This window comes from Ranitomeya imitator, chromosome 5, assembly GCF_032444005.1.
Source record: "Ranitomeya imitator isolate aRanImi1 chromosome 5, aRanImi1.pri, whole genome shotgun sequence".
Lineage (NCBI taxonomy): Eukaryota > Metazoa > Chordata > Amphibia > Anura > Dendrobatidae > Ranitomeya > Ranitomeya imitator.
The window spans coordinates 109,043,410-109,069,031 of record NC_091286.1 but is presented as its reverse complement, the minus strand read 5'-3'; the positions used below and the strand labels follow the sequence as shown (position 1 = coordinate 109,069,031).

General features: G+C 43.8%; 1 protein-coding gene across 2 annotated transcripts in view; it reads left to right on the top strand.

The window, feature by feature from the left end:
• TMEM178A (transmembrane protein 178A) overlaps positions 1 to 20,346 on the top strand; it is a 213,336-nt gene extending 192,990 nt beyond the window's left edge. Inside the window, exons 3-4 of one of the 2 annotated variants that reach the window (XM_069769026.1) lie at positions 12,096 to 12,233; positions 19,583 to 20,346. In XM_069769026.1, the coding sequence (XP_069625127.1) occupies positions 12,096 to 12,233; positions 19,583 to 19,824 (380 nt within the window). In that variant the 3' untranslated portion in view covers positions 19,825 to 20,346. The remainder of the gene's footprint in view (positions 1 to 12,095; positions 12,234 to 19,582) is intronic. The other variant, XM_069769027.1, reaches the window with a different exon arrangement.
• Positions 20,347 to 25,622: the final 5,276 nt, after the last annotated feature.

Here is a 25,622-nt window from a genome sequence, read left to right as displayed (position 1 = left end):
ACTGCAAAGTGCCATTGTAGTGCCCAGTACGTTGTAGTTTCCAGTACTTAGTAATGTCTACTACATTGTAGTGCCCAGCTCATGCTTCTGGATACACGCATCCGTAAATTAATCGGGCTCTCATCACTAGCACCGTGAGAGCAAGGGTTTCACCGAGGTCACCACAGTTCAGCCAGTTGGGAACGCAACCTCAGTTTCGTCACCGCTAGTCACTGACGCTGCACTCAGAGCAGTTCATTCCCCAGTGGTCCTCAGCCTTGACGGTCGCATCTTGGCACCGTCTAGGTTGAAAACTGTTTTTCCCCAGACGTGGGATAGAATGACGGACAGGTATGGTATAGTATTGTTTTATTATTTTTGGTTTATTACAAGAGAAAGAGGGCTTCGGAGGAGTTAGGCGAGGTTGTAAGTATGGTTTAATTGAGATTATTAAAGGAGTCTGTCATTTTGTCATTTAAAGGACTTTATTCTTGGTGTCTGTGTTTTCATACAATGTGACTATGGGGTTAGTAATGGGGACGTCTTATAGATGTCTTTCTATTACTAACCTCGGGGCTTGATGTCACCGAACAATGCAAAGGTGAAATCAACCCCCCAACTATTACTCCACTTGCCACCGCTACAGGGTAAGTAGGAAGAGCTGGGCAAAGCGTCAGAATTGGCACATCTAGTAGATGTGCCTCTTCTAGGCAGCTGTGGGCTGCTATTTTTAGGCTGGGTTGGTTGTCAAAAATGGGGGGGACGCCCATTTTTATTTAAAAATTAAAAAATACAGTGTGAGGACCCCTCTATTCTTGATAACTAGCCTTGCTGAAGCTGACAGCTGAGGGTTGGAGCTGTGTTTTGCCTAGCTGGTTAACACAAAAAAAGGGGAACCCACGGCTTTTTTTTTTTAAATTATTTATTTACAGCGCAGGAGCGGCTGAATATCCCCATTTGCCACTCCTGCTCTCACTGTTATTAGCGGCAGCAGGTTTCAGATAATGGGAGCAGTTGTCCCATCAGCTGAAACCAGTGACTGGAGGTAAACTTTATACGTCCGATTACAGCTTAGTGCTCACGCTGTCTTCTGACAGCATGGGAACCGCGGCTCTCTGACCGACGGGGATGATTTCACCGCCGATCAGAAGCAGTGTTTGCCTTTACAGAGCAGCAAACACTGGATGTTCGGGCCCCCCATTCAAGTGAATGGGGTTCAGGTCCGGGTACTGTTCTTTTTGTAATTGTTTGCCCGAACCCGCCGGACTCGAACATCCAGGTGTCCGCCCATATCTAATCAGAAGAACCATGAGACCATGCTCACACTTTCATTATTTTACATCTGCATTTGTAAGCCAAAACCGAGAGTGGGTTAAAAATGCAGTAGTGATGACGTGTTTCTATTATACTTTTCCTCTGATTGTTCCACGCCTCATTTTGGCTTACAAATACTGCAGTAAAATACTGACCAAATACTGATTATGTGAATGTGACCTTAGACTACATTTGTCATTGTAGGTATTTGCTAATATTATCATTATTACACTCACTACATATTGGGGTAAGATCTTGGAGATGGGAATACCCCTTCAAGACAGGAGTCACACTAAACGTATGAAAAATCTGTCCGAGTCACCCGGCCAAGAGTCGCACGGCTGTAATGCAAGTGTCATGAAAGTACAATCCAATTTTTTTTCACACCTAGCATCCGATTTACATCTGAATGCAGTGTGACTAGGGTTGAGCGACTTTTCATTTTTTGAGGTCGAGTCGGGTTTCGAGAAACCCGACTTTCTCAAAAGTCGGGTCGAGTGAAATCGGCCGATCTTATTGAAAAGTCGGGGTCGGGGATCGGCCGAAACACGAAACCCAATGCAAGTCAATGGGAATTTTTTTTTTATATATTTACTTCAGCGCGATATAGCAGAAAAGCCGGTAATTCAATTGCCGGCTTTCCATTTCTCCTGCCTAAACCCGACATGATATGAGACATGGTTTACATACAGTAAACCATGTCATATCCCCCCTTTTTTTGCATATTACACACTACTAATGTTAGTAGTGTGCATGTGCAAAATTTCGGCACTCTAGCTATTAAATTTAAGAGTTAAATCGTGGAAAAAATTGGCGTGGGCTCCCGCGCAATTTTCTCCGCCAGAGTGGTAAAGCCAGTGACTGAGGGCAGATATTAATAGCCTGGAGAGGGTCCATGGTTATTGGCCCCCCTGGCTAAAAATATCTGCCCCCAGCCACCCCAGAAAAGGCACATCTGGAAAATGCGCCTATTCTGTCACTTGGCCACTCTCTTCCCACTCTCGTGTAGTGGTGGGATATGGGGTAATGAAGGGTTAATGTCACCTTGCTATTGTAAGGTGACATTAAGCCAGATTAATAATGGACAGGCGTCAATTCTGACACCTATCCATTATTAATCCAATTGTATGAAAGGGTTAAAAAAAACACACACACATTATTAAAAAGTATTTTAATGAAATAAACACAGGTTGTTTTAATATTTTATTGCTCTCTCAATCTACCTGAAGACCCTCGACCTGTAACAAATTAAAAATAATAAACCAACAATATACATACCTTCCGTTGCTCTGTAACGTCCCACGATGTAAATCCATCTGAAGGGGTTAAAATATTTTACAGGCAGGAGCTCTGCTATAATGCAGCTGTGCTCGTGCCTGTAAAACCCCGGGGAATGAAGGTAATGTAGGTCAATGTAGGTCCAGCCCTCTGCTGGATGTCCTCATATGAACTCGAGCCTGGGAGCTTTCCAGGAAAGTTTATTTAGTCCCCAGCCACACTTTCGGAGTCCTTTAGTGCCTTTACCTATTATAGAGGTGCCTTTTGAAAGAGTGGCAATGGATCTGGTCGGTCCTGTCAATAAGTCAGCAAGGGGGCACCAACACATCCTAGTAGTTCTAGATTATGCCACCCAGTATCCTGAGGCTGTTCTGCTGCTCCACACGTCAGCTAAGCTCATAGCAAAAGAACTCATTGGAATGTTTTCTAGGGTGGGGATTCCGACAGAGATTTTAACAGACCAAGGAACCCTCTTTATGTCAAAAATTATGAAAGAGCTCTGCCGCTTGTTAAATGTCAAACAGTTGCGCACCTCAGTTTATCACCCCCAAACAGATGGGCTGGTAGAAAGATTCAATAAGACGCTAAAGAGCATGCTAAAAAATACATTTCTAAAGATGGGAAGGATTGGGATCTTTTTCTCCCATATTTGTTGTTTGCAGTACGGGAGGTGCCACAGGCATCTACGGGGTTCTCGCTGTTAGGGCTAGCGGAACGCACCAGATAATAAGACTGATAGTGTACGGTGCGTTCGTAGCCCGGGGTCCACCGTGCAGAGATGGAACCTGCTGCTGAGTAATGACGGACTATATGGCGGTACTCATAAGTATACTCGCGTGGGTTAAACTTCACCCAACGTGAAGGAAGCGATCCTGTTGCGTCACAGGATCGCGGTACCGCACATAGAAGGCGAGCAAGCAGTCAGCGAACTTAACCCCAACTAGGATTGAAGTCTGATTAGACCACTTGCTGGCACAACACCGCAACTGGGTGTGTTAGGCAACTCTTATAATTAGAGCACCGAAGTGCGAACTGTGCCGTGCTGGCAGGCACCACTATGCACCCAGATGTGGGTCAGGAAGCACACTACTGGCGCGTGGCGCCGCACTGGCGGTCACAGCAATAGACGCTGATACGTGTGTGACACGTTGAGTGATTTGTCGGGCGCTAGATAGCAGCCATACTCCATACGCGAACAGTCATACAATAGGGTAGGGGTATTTAATGAACGACTTGCACTCACAACAAACACACGTATTCAATTGTACACTAGCGCATGGCCGTGCGGTCATGCGCAGTTTATATAGTTGCAGCACAGGAAGTGGCCACAGAAACTTTGCCCTTCCAAGACCTGCCAAGAGGTCCAATGGAATGTGCTGCAGAGCCTGAGCACATGACCCTCGATCTCCAACGGGAGATCTTGCCCTGGGCATGCTCAGTGTGCGCAAACAAGGACTTAGTCCCAGGGAAGTCCGCTCGCCGCTGACCAGCACTGACTTTAATGGCAGGAGCTGAAGAAGCAGCAGTAACTCTCTGTACAGAGTGAGAGTGAGCAAGACACTGGGAGTGACGTCCCCGCTGAGCAGACTCCACTGTGGCCGGAGGAGAATGGGAGACCGCAGCGGAGACGGATCGAGATTCCCCCTGTGCAGCAGAGGAAACTCGACTCCTAACACTCGCCCTTTGAATTTTTGTATGGCCGACATCCCCTGGGTTTACTTGATATAGCCAAGGAGGCTTGGGAGCACCAACCAACCCCCCACGAGTGTAATAGAGCATGTTGCAAAAATGCAGGAAAGGATGGAGACAGTCCTACCATTGGTCCGGGAACATATGGAAGCAGCACAACAGTCTCACAGTCGGGTCTATAACCGGGAGGCTCAGGTAAGAACCTTTAGTCCTGGGGATCACGTGTTGGTACTTGTGCCCACAGTGGATAGCAAATTTCTGGCAAGGTGGCAGGGGCCCTATGAGATTATGGAGAAGGTGGGACTGGTAGACTATAAGGTACACCAACCAGGTCGGAGGAAGCCAGAGCAGGTTTATCATATTAATTTGCTTAATCTGTGGAAACACAGAGACCACCTTGGCGGGGATAGTCCGCTGCCTGCATTTCAAGTAGAGAAGGCTCCATTACCTCTGAGTGAGTCAGGAGAAGCCTTGTCTGTAGTCAAAATACTAGATATGTTGTCTCCTAAACAGGTCCAGGAGGTCCGGGAGTTTGTTAGCCAAAATACGGACGTTTTTTCTGAACTCCCTGGACGTACCTCCATAGTCCAACATGACATTGTTACGGAGCCACAGGCCAAAGTCCGATTAAAGCCATATCGGGTGCCTGAGGCCCGGCGACAAGCCATATCCTGGGAGGTGGAAAATATGTTACAATTAGGGGTCATAGAAGAGTCGCAAAGTGACTGGGCCAGTCCAATAGTCCTAATACCTAAGCCTGATGGGACCCTAAGATTCTGTGATGACTTCAGAAAACTTAATGAAGTTTCAAAATTTGATGCTTACCCCATGCCCCGGGTGGATGAAATGATAGAGCGGTTTGGGCAGGCACAATATTTTTCAACCCTTGATATTACAAAAGGGTATTGGCAGGTGCCCCATAACAAAGGCAGCTAAGGAAAAAACGGCATTTGTAACGCCCGAAGGGCTGTTTCAGTATAAGGTATTACCTTTTGGTTTGCATGGTACGCCGGCGACCTTCCATCGGTTAATGGATATTGTTCTCTGTCCCCATTGCCGTTATGCCTCAGCCTATCTGGATGATATTGTTGTGTACAGTGCAGACTGGGAAAGTCACATACCCAAGGTACAGGCGGTGATAGATTCCCTCCGACAAGCAGGGCTAACAGCCAATCCAAAGAAGTGTTCCATAGGGTGGGAGGAAGATCGGTAACATAGTAACATAACATAGTTAGTAAGGCCGAAAAAAGACATTTGTCCATCCAGTTCAGCCTATATTCCATCATAATAAATACCCAGATCTACGTCCTTCTACAGAACCTAATAATTGTATGATACAATATTGTTCTGCTCCAGGAAGACATCCAGGCCTCTCTTGAACCCCTCGACTGAGTTCGCCATCACCACCTCCTCAGGCAAGCAATTCCAGATTCTCACTGCCCTAACAGTAAAGAATCCTCTTCTATGTTGGTGGAAAAACCTTCTCTCCTCCAGACGCAAAGAATGCCCCCTTGTGCCCGTCACCTTCCTTGGTATAAACAGATCCTCAGCGAGATATTTGTATTGTCCCCTTATATACTTATACATGGTTATTAGATCGCCCCTCAGTCGTCTTTTTTCTAGACTAAATAATCCTAATTTCGCTAATCTATCTGGGTATTGTAGTTCTCCCATCCCCTTTATTAATTTTGTTGCCCTCCTTTGTACTCTCTCTAGTTCCATTATATCCTTCCTGAGCACCGGTGCCCAAAACTGGACACAGTACTCCATGTGCGGTCTAACTAGGGATATGTACAGAGGCAGTATAATGCTCTCATCATGTGTATCCAGACCTCTTTTAATGCACCCCATGATCCTGTTTGCCTTGGGTTATGTCATCGGAAGAGGGGTCCTTAAGCCCCAAATAAGCAAAGTGGAGGCAATACAGAACTGGCCCCGTCCCCTCACAACAAAGCAGGTAAAAGCCTTTTTAGGCTTAGTGGGATATTACAGGCGATTTGTTCCCAACTTTGCAACGTTGTCCGCGCCTTTAACAGACTGCTTGAAAGGGAGGAAGTCTGTGATGGTCCAATGGAATGATCAGATAGAAGAGGCCTTTGTAAAGTTAAAATCAGTACTGTGTGGTACACCTGGACTGATTACACCCGATTTCAAAAGAGAGTTCATCGTGCAAAATGATGCCTCTGAGATAGGTCTTTGTGCCGTGTTGTCTCAAGAAATTAATGGAGAAGAGCATCCCATTAGTTTCCTGAGCCGGAAGCTTACCCCAGCCGAAAGCAGGTACAGTATTGTGGAGAGAGAGAGTGCCTGGCCATTAAATGGGCACTTGAGTCTCTTCAGTATTATTTGCTGGGGAGAAAATTTTGCTTGGTGACAGATCACTCCCCTCTTACATAGATAAGTCAAGCTAAGGAGAGAAATGCACGAGTCACCAGATGGTTTCTGTCCCTGCAAAACTTTAAATTTTCAGTAGAACATCGGGCAGGCAGACTACAGGGGAATGCAGATGCCCTGTCCAGAGTCCACTGTATGTCATGTGTCCACCCCCATAGGGTTGAACAAAGGGGGGAGGTACAGTGGGGCAAAAAAGTATTTAGTCAGTCAGCAATAGTGCAAGTTCCACCACTTAAAAAGATGAGAGGCGTCTGTAATTTACATCATAGGTAGACCTCAACTATGGGAGACAAACTGAGAAAAAAAAATCCAGAAAATCACATTGTCTGTTTTTTTAACAATTTATTTGCATATTATGGTGGAAAATAAGTATTTGGTCAGAAACAAAATTTCATCTCAATACTTTGTAATATATCCTTTGCTGGCAATGACAGAGGTCAAACGTTTTCTGTAAGTCTTCACAAGGTTGCCACACACTGTTGTTGGTATGTTGGCCCATTCCTCCATGCAGATCTCCTCTAGAGCAGTGATGTTTTTGGCTTTTCGCTTGGCAACACGGACTTTCAACTCCCTCCAAAGGTTTTCTATAGGGTTGAGATCTGGAGACTGGCTAGGCCACTCCAGGACCTTGAAATGCTTCTTACGAAGCCACTCCTTCGTTGCCCTGGCGGTGTGCTTTGGATCATTGTCATGTTGAAAGACCCAGCCACGTTTCATCTTCAATGCCCTTGCTGATGGAAGGAGGTTTGCACTCAAAATCTCACGATACATGGCCCCATTCATTCTTTCATGTACCCGGATCAGTCGTCCTGGCCCCTTTGCAGAGAAACAGCCCCAAAGCATGATGTTTCCACCACCATGCTTTACAGTAGGTATGGTGTTTGATGGATGCAACTCAGTATTCTTTTTCCTCCAAACACGACAAGTTGTGTTTCTACCAAACAGTTCCAGTTTGGTTTCATCAGACCATAGGACATTCTCCCCAAACTCCTCTGGATCATCCAAATGCTCTCTAGCAAACTTCAGACGGGCCCGGACATGTACTGGCTTAAGCAGTGGGACATGTCTGGCACTGCAAGATCTGAGTCCATGGTGGCGTAGTGTGTTACTTATGGTAGGCCTTGTTACATTGGTCCCAGCTCTCTGCAGTTCATTCACTAGGTCCCCCCGCGTAGTTCTGGGATTTTTGCTCACCGTTCTTGTGATCATTCTGACGCCACGGGGTGGGATTTTGCGTGGAGCCCCAGATCGAGGGAGATTATCAGTGGTCTTGTATGTCTTCCTTTTTCTAATTATTGCTCCCACTGTTGATTTCTTCACTCGAAGCTGGTTGGCTATTGCAGATTCAGTCTTCCCAGCCTGGTGCAGGGCTACAATTTTGTTTCTGGTGTCCTTTGACAGCTCTTTGGTCTTCACCATAGTGGAGTTTGGAGTCAGACTGTTTGAGGGTGTGCACAGGTGTCTTTTTATACTGATAACAAGTTTAAACAGGTGCCATTACTACAGGTAATGAGTGGAGGAAAGAGGAGACTCTTAAAGAAGAAGTTACAGGTCTGTGAGAGCCAGAAATCTTGATTGTTTGTTTCTGACCAAATACTTATTTTCCACCATAATATGCAAATAAATTGTTAAAAAAACAGACAATGTGATTTTCTGGATTTTTTTTTCTCAGTTTGTGTCCCATAGTTGAGGTCTACCTATGATGTAAATTACAGACGCCTCTCATCTTTTTAAGTGGTGGAACTTGCACTATTGCTGACTGACTAAATACTTTTTTGCCCCACTGTATGTGGTGCAGTAAAAAGTGTAGTGCTGCACGGAAGATATATTTCTCCCAGCAGGATGTTTTGGTCTGTTATTTTCCTAAGGTTGAGGACCTGAAGTGATGTCACGATCATGTGATCAGCCCATGTGATGGATACCTCACCTGTGGGTGTGGCTATAGACTATGTAATGGAGTTTCTTTTGTTTGGCACATGTTATTCTGGGTGTGGAGCTAGGCTGGAATGAGCCTGAACTGTTTTCTCTACCATACATGTCACAAAGGTTGGTGACATGACTGTTAGAAACCCTGGGAATGGCACCTGGCCGAAGCCGCTGACCTGGCAGCCGCTTAGTTAAGCCCGTCCCCTGTAAGGGTGAGTCTGAGACCAGTGGTTCTCCAAGCTGGAGTATATTTGGTTTTTCTTTCGTTTTTTGTCACGAACTGTTTAAAGTGTCAATAAACCACTGAAGTTTGGACTGGAAGCCTGTGTGTTGCCTCATTACTGCAGCCCTACCATTGCTCACCTGAGCCAATCCCTACAATATATAAAGTCAGCAATTCAGCAGCTGTGTAGAGTAATATCACAGCAGGAGCTGACAGGATAGAATAGATGGATTATACACAGTAGATATATAGATATCAGTGACATATACTATTAGTACAGTGTGTGTGCAGCTTACTGTACATGTATTTAACTAATAAAAGATTTTTCTGAAAAAAATGGTGTGTGCTCCCATGTAATTTTTATAACTATCAGAGGGAAAACCGATGGCTGGGTGCTGATGTTTATAGCCTAGGAAGGGGGTAATACCCATGGAGCTTCCCAGGCTATTAATATCAGCTCACAACTGTATACATAGCCTTCACTAGCTATTAAAATGGGAGACCCTAAAAAAAGTCTGAAGGTCCCCCTATAATTAATAACTAGCAAAGGCTATGCAGACAGCTGTGGGCTGATATTAATAACCTAGAAAGGGGCCATGGATACTGCCCCCTTAGGCAAAAATATCAGCTCTCAGGCACCCCAGAAAAGGGTGCATCTCTAAGATGTGCCAATTCTGGCACTTAGCCTCACTCTTCCCACTTGCCCTGTAGCAGTGGCAAGTGGGGTGATAGTTGGGGTGGTTGATGTCACCTTTGTATTGTCAGGTGACATCAAGCCCCTAGATTAGTAATGGAGAGGCATCAAAATTTGCCACCACGCTCGTGTTGATGTCAGAAAGGTAAAGTGAGTTCATTGGCTGTGAACTTGCATGACCTTTCTGACGGCACCGCAAGCAGGATAACTTTCTCACGCTCATGGTGAGCTCAGACAGGGAATAGGCATTCACAGGGAAACAATGAGCACACACTGCTCAGTGTTTGTGCTGGATGACATGCTGTAAGGTTACATCATGCAACCACGCAGCCTGCCATCTAGATGTAGCAGAGCTAGACCTGTCATGGTACAAATTGATTAGCAGCATCTCTGCGGAAAGGTGAGCAATATTGTTGTTTTTATTTTTAACTCTTTTGCAGATAACAAGGGCATTGGAGGAATGGACGAGGTCGTAAGCATGGTTTAATTAAGATTTATTAAAGGAGTCTATGTCATTCTTTTAATTACAGAACTTTAGTCTGGGTGTCTGTGTTTTCATACAATGTGACTATGGGGTTGGCAATAGGGGTGTGTTATTGATGCCTTTCCATTACTAACCTCGGGACTTGATGTCACCTGACAATACAAACTCCCCAACTATCACCCCACTTGCCATGGCTACAGGGCAAATGGGAAGAGTGAGGCTAAGTGCCAGAATTGGCGCATCTTAGAGATTGGCCTTTTCTGGGGCAGCTGAGAGTTGATGTTTTTAGCCTGGGGGGCAGTATCCATGGTCCCTTCCTAGGCTATTAATATCAGCCTGCAGCAGTCTGCATAGCCTTTGCTGGTTATTAATTAACTGCTCATAGCAGTTTGGAAATGACAACCACAAGGATCTTCTGCAAACCACGAGTTGTCATGCCAACCCATCTGTGCCCTGCAGTCATGTGACAGGGGACCCGATGGGAGGACATAATGACATGCACCTATCGGAGATTGACATTGGCATTTAACATGTTAACAGCCACTGGTGGATTGTAATTCCAACCCTGGCTGTTAGGGACACATGATAGCTGATCAGATCAAAGAGGGGGAGGTGACCTATGACGTATCTATCGTAAAGGGGTTAAATAAAGCGGTCTTGTTTTTAAAACTTCCTGATATTTTGATTTCACTGAACTCTATATGTTTAGGTGCAGATCACATGTGTCTTTGATATGTTTCCACCACAGAAACAAACTAACAATGCATGTGTGTTTTTACCTGCAGATTTTCTGCATCTAATGTAGGTCTATGGGGAAAATATGCACGTAAAACTCAGCGTACCCACAAGAGAAATGCTGTACATTTGAAATGCGCACCGCAGGTCATATTCCATAGGGTTAATAGGAAGCACATGTGGGTAGGAGATTTCTAGGAATCCCATCATCTTTGCTAGAACTGTAAGATGCTGTGTTTTTAACGCAGGAAAAAACATGCAGCATCAAAAACATTATAAAAGCTCTTTGTGGGACCGTAGCCCAAGAGATTCATGCTGAGTAATGCTGTATGATTTAATTGATTTTTTTGAAGTGAGAAATTACAATTGAAATAATTTAAAAGTTAATCAAACTTAGTGGAATAGTCGGTAAAATAAAAGGTATTCATAGTTTTCCTTAGGTGTTTGATGTTTTAATGTACAGAAGGGATTAAAGCACTTTGTTGGTATTTTTCATTTATGTTCTCAAATGAAATGTCTTAGGAATAGTGTTGAGCGATACCGTCCGATACTTGAAAGTATCGGTATCGGATAGTATCGGCCTATACCCGAAAAATATCGGATATCGCCGATACCGATATCCGATACCAATACAAGTCAATGGGACATCAAGTATCGGAAGGTATTCTCATGGTTCCCAGGGTCTGAAGGAGAGGAAACTCTCCTTCAGGCCCTGGGATCCATAGGGATGTGTAAAATAAAGAATTAAAATAAAAAATATTGATATGCTCACTTCTCCGGCGGCCCCTGGACATCACGCTGCTAACCGGGAGGCTTCTGTGTTTAAAATGCGCGCCTTTAGGACCTGCGAATGACGTCCCGGCTTCTGATTGGTCGCGTGCCGCCCATGTGACCGGCACGCGACCAATCAGAAGCCGCTACGTCATTCGCAGGTCCTTAATTCCTAGAATTAGGAGTTTTTGTGAATGAGAATGACGTCGCGGCTTCTGATTGGTCGCGTGCCGGTCACATGGGCGGCACGCGACCAATCAGAAGCCGGGACGTCATTCGCAGGTCCTAAAGGCGCGCATTTTAAACACAGAAGCCTCCCGGTTAGCAGCGTGATGTCCAGGGGCCGCCGGAGAGGTGAGCATATCAATATTTTTTATTTTAATTCTTTATTTTACACATCCCTATTGATCCGATACCGATACCCGATATCACAAAAGTATCGGATCTCGGTATCGGAATTCCGATACCGCAAGTATCGGCCGATACCCGATACTTGCGGTATCGGAATGCTCAACACTACTTAGGAATATTAAACTTTTGCCAACCTTTTACATTGCCGCTGAGGAAGAGAAGATAACTCACCTTTTTTTATGTCTGTGCTTGGACAGATTTAAGAAGAATTACTGCTGGATTTTTGGGTATGGCCGCTGCTGTCCTCCTGTGTGGATGTATAGTGGCAGCAGTGAGTTTCTTTTGGGAAGAGAGCCTTACACAGCATGTGGCTGGACTACTTTTTCTCATGACAGGTAAAATATTCAGATAAAATTAAGTCAAATTCAATTGAATTCACTCTATGATGTAGCATTTCCCATATCTTATTTATTTGACTTACATAGCACAATTATATTGTACAGCACTTTACAGACATGATCTTTACTGTCCCCAATGGGGATTACAATCTAAATGATCACTATCAGTATGTCTTTGGCATGTGGGAAGGTTTCTCCTGGATTTTCACTTAAAATGAGATGTTGAATTGTTTTTAATACAATACGATACAATACGATACGATACACTTTATTGATCCCGGGGGGAAATTATAGTATACTATTACAGCAGCAATACAAACAGCAGTACATAAAATATTTGTACACAAATCTTGCACAGGTATACCAACATTACATAACAAATAAATGTGGGTGGTTCAGGTATATAAATCACTGTTAACTGACATTAGTACACCAGCAATCAGTCATTATTGTCTACCACCCTTGGAAATTATTATACATCCGCATAGCAGTAGGTACAAACGATTTCCTGAATTTCTCCTTCTTACACCTTAGTAGGATTAGACGGCTGCTGAATGTGCTCTTCTGCTTCAAGAACAGCTCGTATAGTGGGTGTGTATTATTGTTCATTATAGCCCCACACTTCTTCTGAATTCTATCCTCCAATACCTCCTCAAAAGAGTCCAGATGGAGGCCAACAGCCGTGCTTGCCTTCTTGATAAGTTTGTTGAGCTTATCATCGTCAGCTACTCACACACTACTGCCCCAGCATATGATAGCAAAAAAGATGGCGCTTGCCATAACGGATTGGTAGAACATTTCCAGCATTTTACTGCACACATTGAATGACCTGAGCTTCCGAAGAAAGTACAGTCTACTCATTCTCTTCTTGTAAACCTTTTCTGTATGACACCTTCAATCGAGTTTACTGTGAAGGTGAACCCCCAAATATTTGTAGCTCTCAACAATCTCAAGCTCCTGGCCAGCAATTTTGTTCGGTAAGTAATCCTCCTTTTTCTTTCTAGAACTCACCACCAACTCTTTGGTTTTCTTTACATTTAGTTCTAGACAGTTAGTTTGGCACCAATCCACAAAGTCAGAAACCACCCTTCTATATTCCTCCTCCCCCCAGCCCCCCACAATGCCCCCTACAATCACTGATTCACCTGAGAATTTTTGGAGGTGACAAAAATCTGATTTATACTGAAAGTCAGCTGTATACAATGTGAAGAGAAAGGGCGACAGCACTGTACCCTGAGGGGCTCCAACACTGCTCTGTACACTGCCAGATACCACCTCCCCCATCCTTACAAACTGCCGCCTGTCCGTCAGTTAGTCGTTTATCCAGTTCACCATCCCCTCATCTACCTCATATCAGTCAGCTTATTACGTAGTAAGGGCGGCTATAAGGTATTGAAAGCACTTGAGAAGTCAAAAAACATGGTGCTGACTGCAGGTCCATCATTGTCCAAGAATGAATGTACTGTATGTAGCAGAGGCACTACAGCATCATCCACCGCCAATCTCTGCTGGTACACAAACTGCAGGGGGTCAGTAAAAGCCCTCACCCTCAGACCCAAGTAGGCGAGTATTATTCTTTCCAAGGACTTCATAGCATGTGATGTTAAGGCCACTGGACGATAGTTGTAGGGAAGTTGGAAAAATGGTCTTAGGAACCGGCACCAGACAAGTGGTCTTCCATAGATCTGGTACACCCTGTGATTGAAGGCTCCAGTTAGACAGGTACTAGAAGACAGTACACAGTTGGCTTGTACACGCGCTGAGGACACATGGACTGAGGCCATCAGGCCCAGCTGCTTTGCTAATAACAAGTCTACTAAACTGTCTTCTCACGTCGCTTTGGGAGACAGTGAAAGCAGGCAGCTTATCCCCCAATGTCAACGCTGCCGATGTTTTCCCAGCTCCATTACCCATTCCTGATGACGCTGTGCTGGTGTTGGTGAATCTGTTGAAAAACTCGTTCATTTCATTAGCCAAGGGCAGATCCACTTCCCCATGCTCCAGCTTTGCCTTAAACCCTGTTAGCTGTTTCATGCCTGACAACACCTCCATGGAATCGTTGTGTGACAATTTATTTTCTAATTTAATTCGGAATGTCTCACGGTGTTCGAGCTAGCGCACGGCCCTACTGTCATGCAAACCTTTTATAGCTGCAGCAACTACAGAACCTTCAAAGAAGGACCAATGGGAGGCTGCCACAGAACTTGAGCAACTTCAGGACCTTCCTAGAGGACCAATGGGAGTTCCTGCAGTACCCGAGCATGTGACTCTTGATCTCCAATGAGAGATCTTACCCTTGGCATGCTCAGAAGGGGAAAAGTAGGACTTAGTCCCAAAGACGTCTGCTCGCTGCTGACCAGTACTGGCTACAATGGCAGAAGCTGGAACGGCAGCAGTAACCCTTTGCACAGTGTCAGACTGAGCGAGACGCTGAGACCGACGCCTCCGCTGAGCAGGCTCTACTGTGGCAGGAGGAGAATGGGAGACCGCAGCGGAGAAGGCTCAAGATTCCCCCTGTACAGAGGTGGGAACTCGATCCCTAACACCACCCCCCAGGGCCCCCCTGAACCCCACCTTGCTCGAAGGCAGCAATGAGCTGCCGAGCCTGAATGTGCTCAGCAGGCTCCCAGGACCTGTCCTCAGGACCATAATCCTTCCAGTCCACCAAATAAATTTTTTTGCCATGTACCACCTTGCAACCCAAAATAACATTCACCTCGTAATTGTCCGTAGACAAGCCCAATGTCCCGGCAGATGACTCGGAAAACCGGGACATGTATATGGGCTTCAAGAGGGACACATGAAAGGTGTCGGTGATACCCAGGCGTGGTGGAAGGGCCAGACGGTAGACCACAGGGTTAACCTTTTCAAGGACCTTGAAGGGTCCCAAGTAGCAAGGTGCAAACTTAGTGGACTCAATTCGCAGCCTGATGTTACAGGCGGAGAGCCACACTAAGTCGCTAGGAGCAAAGGTCGGAGCGGGGCGCCGATGTGCATCGGCAGAGGACCTCATTCTCTCCTCGGAGGCTCGAATGGCATCCTGAGTGAGGTCCCAAATGTCCCGTGCCTCCACAGCCCAGTCTGCCACCCTGGAGTCGGCGGAAGACACGGGCGTAGGCAGAGGACAAACTGGCTAGAGCCACACTAGGAGCCTGAATAGCGACTGCGGCAACATCCACAGCTGAGGTTGTGCATTTTAGAGCCGACAACCTACCCTCCAGCTGCTGGATGTACTGCCGTAGATGCTGATCGTCTGCCATTTACTAGCCAGACCCTGGCGCAAGTATTCTGTTAGAGCTAGTGGAATGCACCGAGTAAATAGATGAAGATATTGGTGTGTTCCCAACCCGGGTTAAACCGTGTAGGCGGAACCTGTTGCTAGTAAATGGCACTATATGGCGGTATGCACGAACTCTGTTACCACATAGAGTCGCTGATATAGAAAAGGACTGTGTCCTGTTAAGGTCACAGGAGCACACAGATACCTGCTGAGCAGATAGCAGTCAGTGGTCATGCAGACAGGAAAGCACACAACCAATTCCTCACCAGAGGAGCCAGTATCCTAGTGGCTTATTTCAGCCAGGCCCTGAATACATGCAACCAAACTCATGACCAGAGGTGCCGGTATTCTAATGGCTTTTACAGCCGACCCTGACCACAGGCATACATGACCACACTGGCGCAAAGCACATAACAAGGATTAACACTAGCGCACGGCTGTGCGGTCATGCAAACTTTTTATAGCTGCAGCAACTACAGGACCTTCCTAGAAGAACCAATGGGAGGCTGCCACAGAACTTGAGCAACTTCAGGACCTTCCTAGAGGACCAATGGGAGTTGCTGCAGTATCCGAGCATGTGACCCTTGATCTCCAATAAGAGATCTTACCCTGGACATGCTCAGAAGGGGAAAAGTAGGACTTAGCCCCAAAGATGTCTGCTCGCCGCTGACCAGTACTGGCTACAATGGCAGAAGCTGGAAAGGCAGCAGTAACCCTTTGCATAGTGTCAGACTGAGCGAGACGCTGGGACCAACGCCTCCGCCGAGCAGGCTCCACTGCGGCAGGAGAAGAATGGGAGACTGCAGCGGATATTGCTCAAGATTCCCCCTCTGCAGAGGTGGGAACTCGATACTAACACACGGGCATTGTTAATTTTCCCCTTTGTATCAATTTCAGTTTCTTTGTATCCTTCATTTTAAATGCCAGTTTTTTCTTGTTTAGTGTTTCAATTCTTTTGTAATCCAAGGCTTGTTATTTGCATAACATCAAATCTTTTTAGCTGATAAAACAGTGTCAGTACAAAAATTTATATAATCCGTTACTCGCCCGACAATATCATTTACATCACCATGCTCTCCCCTGTCGCATATCACCTCCCAGTCTGTGAGGTCAAAGCAGTCTTGTAGAGCTGCCTCTGACCCTGGAGTCCACTTCCTAATTAGTTTTATTGTCACTGGTTGTTTACTGACAACATGTTGGTATGATGGAGACAATAGTATGAGGTTGTGGTCTGATTTCCCCAGTGGGGGCAGTGCAGACGATGAATAGGCATCTTTAACATTCACATAGAGGAGATCTGGGATATAGTAAAAACACATATGCACACTAAACAATACTCATCTTAACTCCCTGATGTAAGGTGGAACAGTCAAACTATCTAATGTCTTTGGGGGATTACTGGCTCTTCTCCACTGCGCATGTGCCGCCCTTCAAATGAAACAAACCTAAGCAATGACAGCAGAGGAGACAGGTCACTGAGAGAAGAGTGACCTGCTAATCAAAGGCCAGAGGCCAACACTTTAATGTTTTATATTGACTCACAGACTCGCAATACCTAAGTCCTTTCCAATCTTCCAGGCCCTTTGTATTACTACAGTCATGGACAAAAATTTTGAGAATGAGACAAATATTAATTTTTCCAAAGTCTACTGCTTCATTTTTTCTAATGGCAATTTGCATATACTCCTGAATGTCAGAGTGATCAGCTTAACAGCAATTACTGTACTTGCAAAGTCAATATTTGCTCAGAAAATGAACTTTAACCCCCCAAACACATTTCAACATCATTGCAGTCCTGCCTTAAAAGGAGCAGCTAACATCGTTTTAGTGATTGATCCATTAACACAGGTGTGGGTGTTGATAAGGACAGGGCTGGCGATCAATCAGTCATGATTAAGTAAGAATGACATCACTGGACACTTTAAAAGGAGGCTGGTGCTTGGTATCATTGTTTCTCTTCAGTTAACCATGGTTATCTCTAAAGAAACACGTGCAGCCATCATTGCACTGCACAAAAATGGCCTAACAGGGAAGAGTATTGCAGCTACAAAGATTGCACCTCAGTCAACAATCTATCGCATCATCAAGAACTTCAAGGAGAGAGCTTCCATTGTTGTCAAAAAGGCTCCAGGGCGCCCAAGAAAGACCAGCAAGCGCCAGGACCGTATCTTAAAAAAGTTTCAGCTGCGGGATCGGATTACCAGCAGTGCTGAGCTTGCTCAGGAATGGCAGCAGGCTGGTGTGAGTGTTTCTGCACGCACTGTGAGGCGGAGACTCTTTGAGCAAGGCCTGGTTTCAAGGAGGGCAGCAAAGAAGCCACTTCTCTCCAGAAAAAACATCAGGGACCAACTGATATTCTGCAAAAGGTACAGGAAGTGGACTGCTGAGGACTGGGGCAAAGTCATTTTCTCTGATGAATTCCCTTTTTGATTGTTTGGGACATCTGGAAAACAGCTTATTCGGAGAAGAAGAGGTGAGCGATACCACCAGTCTTGTCTCATGCCAACTGTAAAGCATCCTGAAACCATTCATGTGTGGGGTTGCTTCTCAGCCAAGGGAATCGGCTCACTCACAGTCTTGCCTTAAAACACAGCCATGAATAAAGAATGGTACCAGAATGTCCTCCAAGGGCAACTTCTCCCAACCGTCCAAGAGCAGTTTGGCGCCCAACAATGCCTTTTCGAGCATGATAGAGCACCTTGCCATAAAGCAAAGGTGATAACTAAATGGCTCATGGAACAAAACATAGAGATTTTGGGTCCATGGCCTGGAAACTCCCCAGATCTTAATCCCATTGAGAACTTGTGGTCAATCATCAAGAGACGGGTGGACAAACAAAAACCAACAAATTCTGGCAAAATGCAAGCATTGATTATGCAAGAATGGACTGCTATCAGTCAGGATTTGGTCCAGAAGTTGATTGAGAGCATGCCAGGGAGAATTGCAGAGGTCTTGAAGAAGAAGGGTCAACACTGCAAATATTGACTTGCTGCATTAACTCATTCTAACTGTCAATATAACCTATTGGTACTCATAATATGATTGCAATTATATTTCTGTATGTGATATAAACATCAGATAAACACTAATAAAAACCAGAGGGCAGCAGATCATGTGAAAATATAATTTTGGTGTCATTCTCAAAACTTTTGGCCATGACTGTACTTATATTGATGAAAACTATTTTACTACATGTTGTTGTTAAATGTAGCAATAAAAATCCTTTTGTATTCATTATAGACAGACTTTTTGACTCCATCTTTTTCAGTTTTCGTTAATCGTCACCGTGCCTGCGTGGTACACTGACGTTTCATAAACCACCGGCCTTCGACGGTCTCCAGCCTATGAGATGGACAGCATAGCGCCAGCAGCTTTCGCTCCCACTTCTATCACAGGATAGAACTGTATGATCGTCATGTTGACATTGAATGAGTTCAATGTAGTGATCGCAGGAGAAACTGAGCACCTGGCAAGAAGTTTGGGAACATAGACTCGGGTCTTTTAAGCTACCAACACCCCCTGATTCAAACCTAGAACTCTTAAAGCAGTGGTTCAGGGTCCAGGGGGTGCTTCACTGGACCTTGCTTGGATAATCAGTAAGGTGTATTGCCAAACCAAACTTTCCCTACACTTCTGCCATAAAAACAACATTTTTTTTTCATTGCAGCATGTTTAAAACAGGCAGCAGTTTCAGACAATGAACAAGCATGATTAAACTTAATATTATATTTATGTTATTATAGGTATATGTTTGAAATTCTAAATTATAATGTAATTTTAGTGACAGAATTTTTTCATGTCTGTCCATCTGGTATCAAGACTGTTATCTCACATTATATTTTAATGCCATAGCATTATAACATATATGATAATATAATAAAAATAACAGTTGTATTTGATCTCAAAGTTAGATTATGTTTAAAATATTCATTTGTAATTTTAATAAGTTCTTCAAATTCAGTGTTTAAAAAAATAAACGTTGGTTAAGTAAAGATCTATATGAGCCTAAATAAACATTTGAATTATTTTTCTACTAACTTCTTTTGTTTGTTTAATTTGTTTTTAGGAATCTTTTGTACAATTTCTTTGTGTACATATGCAGCAAGTGTCGCTTATGATCTAAACCGCCTGCCAAAATTTATTTATGGGCTTCCAACTGATGTGGAACATGGATACAGCTGGTCTTTGTTTTGTGCGTGGTGCAGCCTGGGCTTGATAGTAGCAGCTGGATGCCTCTGCACCGCCTACCCATTTATCAGCAGGACCAAGATTTTGCATCTCAAGTTTGCCAGAGACACTTGCGTATGACTGTGAGATCTGCAATGTTTATGACTTTGTTTCAATCTACAAAACATTGTGTGCAATACCAGACTGGCTAAGCGTGATCTGCACGTATCTCTAGAATAACTGAATATCTTGTTTAAAGCACAAGTTCCAAATCCTTAAAAGATTACTAATAAGATAATGTCTTGTTATGTGAAATGCATATGTATGATGACCCAAGATACCTTCTATTGTTCTACTGTTGGATCTCGACTTTCGACTTGCTTGATCTCCTCTACAGACCAAACATTGGATTGTCAAGCAATTAAGTTCATTTGAAATGTATTTAAAATACAGTAACATTTCTTAAAAAAACACCAAAAGTTCAGAAATACATTGGAATCAAATCACATTCTTTAAGACTTAAATTAAGTTATGACGTTATGACATTGTATTAATTTTAAGAATTGCTTAGGTTACAAATGTTTTATGTATGGTTCTGTTTTTTTTTTTGTTTTGTTTTTCTTACTTTTTTCCTTGTCATTAATAAAAAGAGATGAAATCAGGCATATTGTTAAATCAAACCTCTAGCTCAAAATATATGCTGTTTATCACATTTGATACATTTCACATTTGTTTTAGAACCATTTCAACGCATGTTCCAGTATTGTATTTCATCACAAAATATTATTTTTTAAACTGTCAATCCTGTTGTGCCATAAAAAAAAGTTAATTAGAAAATACCATGGGCTAAATTATTTAAGACTTGAGCATATTTTACATATTGCCTATTTTATCACTGTCTCCAAAAGGGTAAGCTTAGATGAAATAACACATGACAAATATTAATTGTTGTGGTTCTGAAAATATGCAGTAATGTTCCAAAACATGCAGTTTTTCTCTGCTGCATGTGATTGATTCCCTTTAAAAAAAAAATCTAGTCAGCAGGTTTTTGCTATGGAATTGGAGAATAGCATGATGTATGGGTATGGGCAGAGAGCCTGATTCCAGTGATGTATCACTTACTGGACTACTTGGTGCAGTTTTGATAGAATCCCTGTTTTATCTCTTGTAGACGCTCAGAATACTGAGCTGTGTATTAACCCGCCAACACCTCTGACTGGCACCTTCCTGTGGCAGTTTGCTGACAATGCACAATATACAATCAGTGGTGGTGGCAGGATTACACAGATTACCTGGATTGGTTTGGAACAGACACCTAGTCAGGCAGTAATAATCTTCTAATGATAAAACATTGATTGTAATGAAACTATAGCACACAGCCTAGTAAGTGACACATCCATGCAATGAGTCTCTCTGCCCCTATATTATTATGCTCTCAAATTACATAGCAAAAACCTGTTGACAGATTCCCGTTAATCCCCATACACTTATATTGTACTGTAATTTGTTTATTTGTATGTAATTTGCAACAAATCCACAATGTCTGAATACACTGCGTGCAGAATTATTCGGCAAGTTGTTTTTTGGATCACATGATACTTTTTATATATGTTGTCCTACTCCAAGCTGTTCAGGCTTGAGAGCCAACTACAAATTAAGTAAATCAGGTGATGTGCATCTCTGTAATGAGGAGGGGTGTTGTCTAATGACATCAAAACCCTATATAAGGTGTGCTTAATTATTAGGCAACTTTCTTTCCTTTGGCAAAATGGGTCAGAAGAGAGATTTGACGGGCTCTGAAAAGTCCAAAATTGTGAGATGTCTTGCAGAGGGATGCAGCAGTTTTGAAATTGCCAAACTTTTGAAGCGTGATCACCGAACAGTCAAGCGTTTCATGGCAAATAGCCAACAGGGTCGCAAGAAGTGTGTTGGGCAAAAAAGGCTCAAAATAACTGCCCATGAATTGAGGAAAATCAAGCGTGAAGCTGCCAAGATGCCATTTGCCACCAGTTTTGCCGTATTTCAGAGCTGCAACGTTACTGGAGTAACAAAAAGCACAAGGTGTGCGATACTCAGGGACATGGCCAAGGTAAGGAAGGCTGAAAAACGACCACCTGTGAACAAGAAACGTAAGATAAAACGTCAAGACTGGGCCAAGAAATATCTTAAGACTGACTTTTCAAAGGTTTTATGGACTGATGAAATGAGAGTGACTCTTGATGGGCCAGAGACTGGATCAGTAAAGGGCAGAGAGCTCCACTCCGACTCAGACGCCAGCAAGGTGGTGGTGGGGTATTGGTATGGGTTGGTATCATCAAAGATGAACTTGTGGGACCTTTTTGGGTTGAGGATGGAGTGAAGCTCAACTCCCAGACCTACTGCCAGTTTCTTGAAGACAACTTCTTCAAGCAGTGGTACAGGAAGAAGTCAGTATCGTTCAAGAAAAACATGATTTTCATGTAGGACAATGCTCCATCACATGCCTCCAACTACTTCACAGCGTGGCTGGCCAGTAAAGGTCTCAAAGAAGAAAAAATAATGACATGGCCCCAGGGCTGGGCAGGCCATTGGGCAATTCTGGCAAATGCCAGAAGGGCCTGTCTGGTCATGGGCTGCCTTGTCTGCTACGTTGTTAGCAGAATCATTGTTCTCAAGACTTCCATACTGTTAAGAGTTGTGATGGAGCACAAAGTCGCTGACTCCGTCACTTACACCAGCAGGCCACGGGTATCATTAGAAATATTGGTCTTGTAGTAAATCTTGCTTTCCTCCATCCACAATATTGTTAATATATCCTCATCTGTTGCTTGGAAACGGGACAACATGGGCCAGTGTGACTGCAAATGCCAGGGCTAAATTTTAGTCCCGGTCCGTACCTGCATGGCCCCCTTGTTCACCTGATCTGAGAACCTGTGGTCCCTCATAAAATATGAGATCTACAGGGAGGGAAAACAGTCCACCTCTCGGAACAGTGTCTGGGAGGCTGTGGTGGCTGCTGCACGCAATGTTGGTCGTAACCAGATCAAGCAACTGAAAGAATCTATGGATGGAAGGCTGTTGAGTGTCATCATAAAGAAAGGTGGCTATATTGGGCACTAATTTTTTTTGGTTTTGTTTTTGCATGTCGGAAATGTTTATTTCTAAATTTTGTGCAGTTATATCGGTTTACCTGGCGAAAATAAACAAGTGAGATGGGAATATATTTGGTTTTTATTAAGTTGCCTAATAATTCTGCACCGTAATAGTTACCTGCACAAACAGATATCCTCCTAAGATAGCCAAATCTAAAAAAAACCCACTCCAACTTCCAAAAATATTAAGCTTTGATATTTATGAGTTTTTTGGGTTGATTGAGAACATAGTTGTTGATCAATAATAAAAATAATCCTGTGAAATACAACTTGCCTAATAATTCTGCACGCAGTGTATATTCTAATACTTCCAATTTGTAATTACCTGTCTAGACTAATCCAGTTTTTCCAGATAATGTGCCCATAGCAACATTTCTGCTAAAACACAAATCAGTAGTTTAACTGCAGGACAGATGAATTTATCATATGGCAAGTGTGTGCTTTGTTTGAATACAGCAAAGCACTACATGAACTTCATAGGAACCTTTATGGATTTCAATCTGAGAATGGCACAATGGACTTGCTGCATTATAAAAATGCACAGTAGTCTCACACAGTTAGTACATTTCTTTATAAAACAGACTTTTTAGTCACTTATTTTTGTTCAACTTTGTTGCATGTTCTATTTTCCTTTTTTTTCCATTCACATATAGATGTTCTTTTCTTCAGATTGGTAAAGTTAAAAAAAAAAAAATGTTACTTGCTTTGGCCAAAATGCAAAACTAAAACCCAAAGGTATGAACTGGGATATAAATTGGTGTGCATGCAGCATGTAAGCACATGTTCACACAAGCCATTGAACACAAAAAAGGACATAATGACTAAATACCCTGCAGTAAATAATTAGCATAGTGCATGAAAACAATATACGGTATTTAGTTGACATATTTTTTGCTTTAAAAAATAAACAAATTAGAGTTAGGACTGTACCTATTACTGTTGCCATTGCTTTTGTATTTTTTTTAATAAAAACACATGTTAAATAAATACCGTATATTATTTTCATGCACTATGCTATTTTTTTATTTACTGCAGGGTATTTAATCATTGTTTTGGTCCTTGTTTTAAAAAAAAAAAAAAAAAATTGTAATTACACCTTTTTGCTCCTTTATTTAATATCACTATGCAGTGTAAAACATTTGTGCAAGGATGTGGACAAGAAGAGAGATTTCCAAAGTTTGAGGCCTAGTGCTGCAAGCAAGCACTGCCATTTAATGATTAAATATTGTAGGACCAGAGAAAGTAGAAAGAGCCACATAAGCAGGAACACATGATTCCTGAGGGCAGTCTCACACGTCCAGATAATTCCGGTACCGGAAAAATCGGTACCAGAATTATCCGTGTCCGTGTGCTGGTGAGTTTCTGTGGCACATCAGTGTGGCACACGTGTGCCACCCGTGTGCCCACTGGGTACCACACGCACTGTGCTGGGTACCACATGTACCAGCATCTGGTGCTGAAGCCGCGATTCATATTTTCCCTGCAGCAGTGTTTGCTGTAGAGAAGATATGAATAATCGTGTTTGAAATAAATATCTATGTGCCAACCCCCCTCCCTATGGGAGGTGGAGCCGCATATTCATGATTGTAATGGGCGGCCCCACGTGACCGCTCATACAGTAGAAGATGCGGCCAGGGCAGGAAGCAGAGCCAGCGAGGGAGCCAGGTGTTATGATCTGGTGGTTTAGGAACAACATGAGACAAGCTCTGAAGGAGGTGGTATCTGTACTGACCGCAGACCCTGAACCTAGCAGCGCAACTAGAAATAGCCGTGGGGGGTACCTGACACTCCCTAGACCCCTCGGCACAGCCTAAGATCTAACTTCCCCTAAAGATGGAAACAGGAAACCTATCTTGCCTCAGAGAAAATCCCCAAAGGAAAGATAGCCCCCACAAATATTGACGGTGAGAGGAGGGGAAAATAACATACGCAGAGATTAAATCAGATTTTAGCATAGGAGGCCAGTCTAGCTTGATAGATAGGACAGGAAAGGATATTGTGCAGTCAGTATAAAAACTACAAAACAATCCACACAGAGTTTACAAAATCTCCACACCTGACTAAAGGTGTGGAGGGTAAATCTGCTTCCCAGAGCTTCCAGCTAACAGAAATAATCCATACTGACAAGCTGGACAAAAATAGAATGCACAGAACAATAAGTCCACAACATGTGGACTGAAATGAGCAAAGCCAGAACTTATCTTTGCAGAACTGGTCAGAAAACCAGGAGAATCCAAGCAGAGATGTGAATCCAGCCAGAGAACATTGACAAGTGGCATAGGCTGAAGACTAGAGCAAGGTTAAATAGCAGAGCCAGGAGAGACGATTAGTGAAAGCAGCTGCTAAAGCTAAACCCAAGGAGCGGCAGTTCCACTCAAAACCACCAGAGGGAGCCCAAGGGCAGAATTCACAAAAGTGCCATTTACAACCACCGGAGGGAGCCCAAGAACAAAATTCACAACAGCCAGGTGAGTATTTTAACAACAGCGGGGGGGGAGGGGGGCACAGGGGGTGGGAGGGGGATTGGGCACATGGATATTTATTTTAAACACAATTATTCATATCTTCTCTACAGCAAACGCTGCTGCAGGGAGGATATGACTCGCGGCTTCAGCACCAGTGGGGGGGACAGCGCTTACTGTAGCGCTGTCTCCTGCATGGCACACGGACTTTAATGGGTCCGTGTAATCCATGCGCTCCCACGAACACTGACATGTCTCCGTGTTTGGCACACGGAGACACGGTCCGCAAAAAATCAATGACATCTGCACAGATGCATTGATTTTTATGTGTCTACGTGTGTCAGTG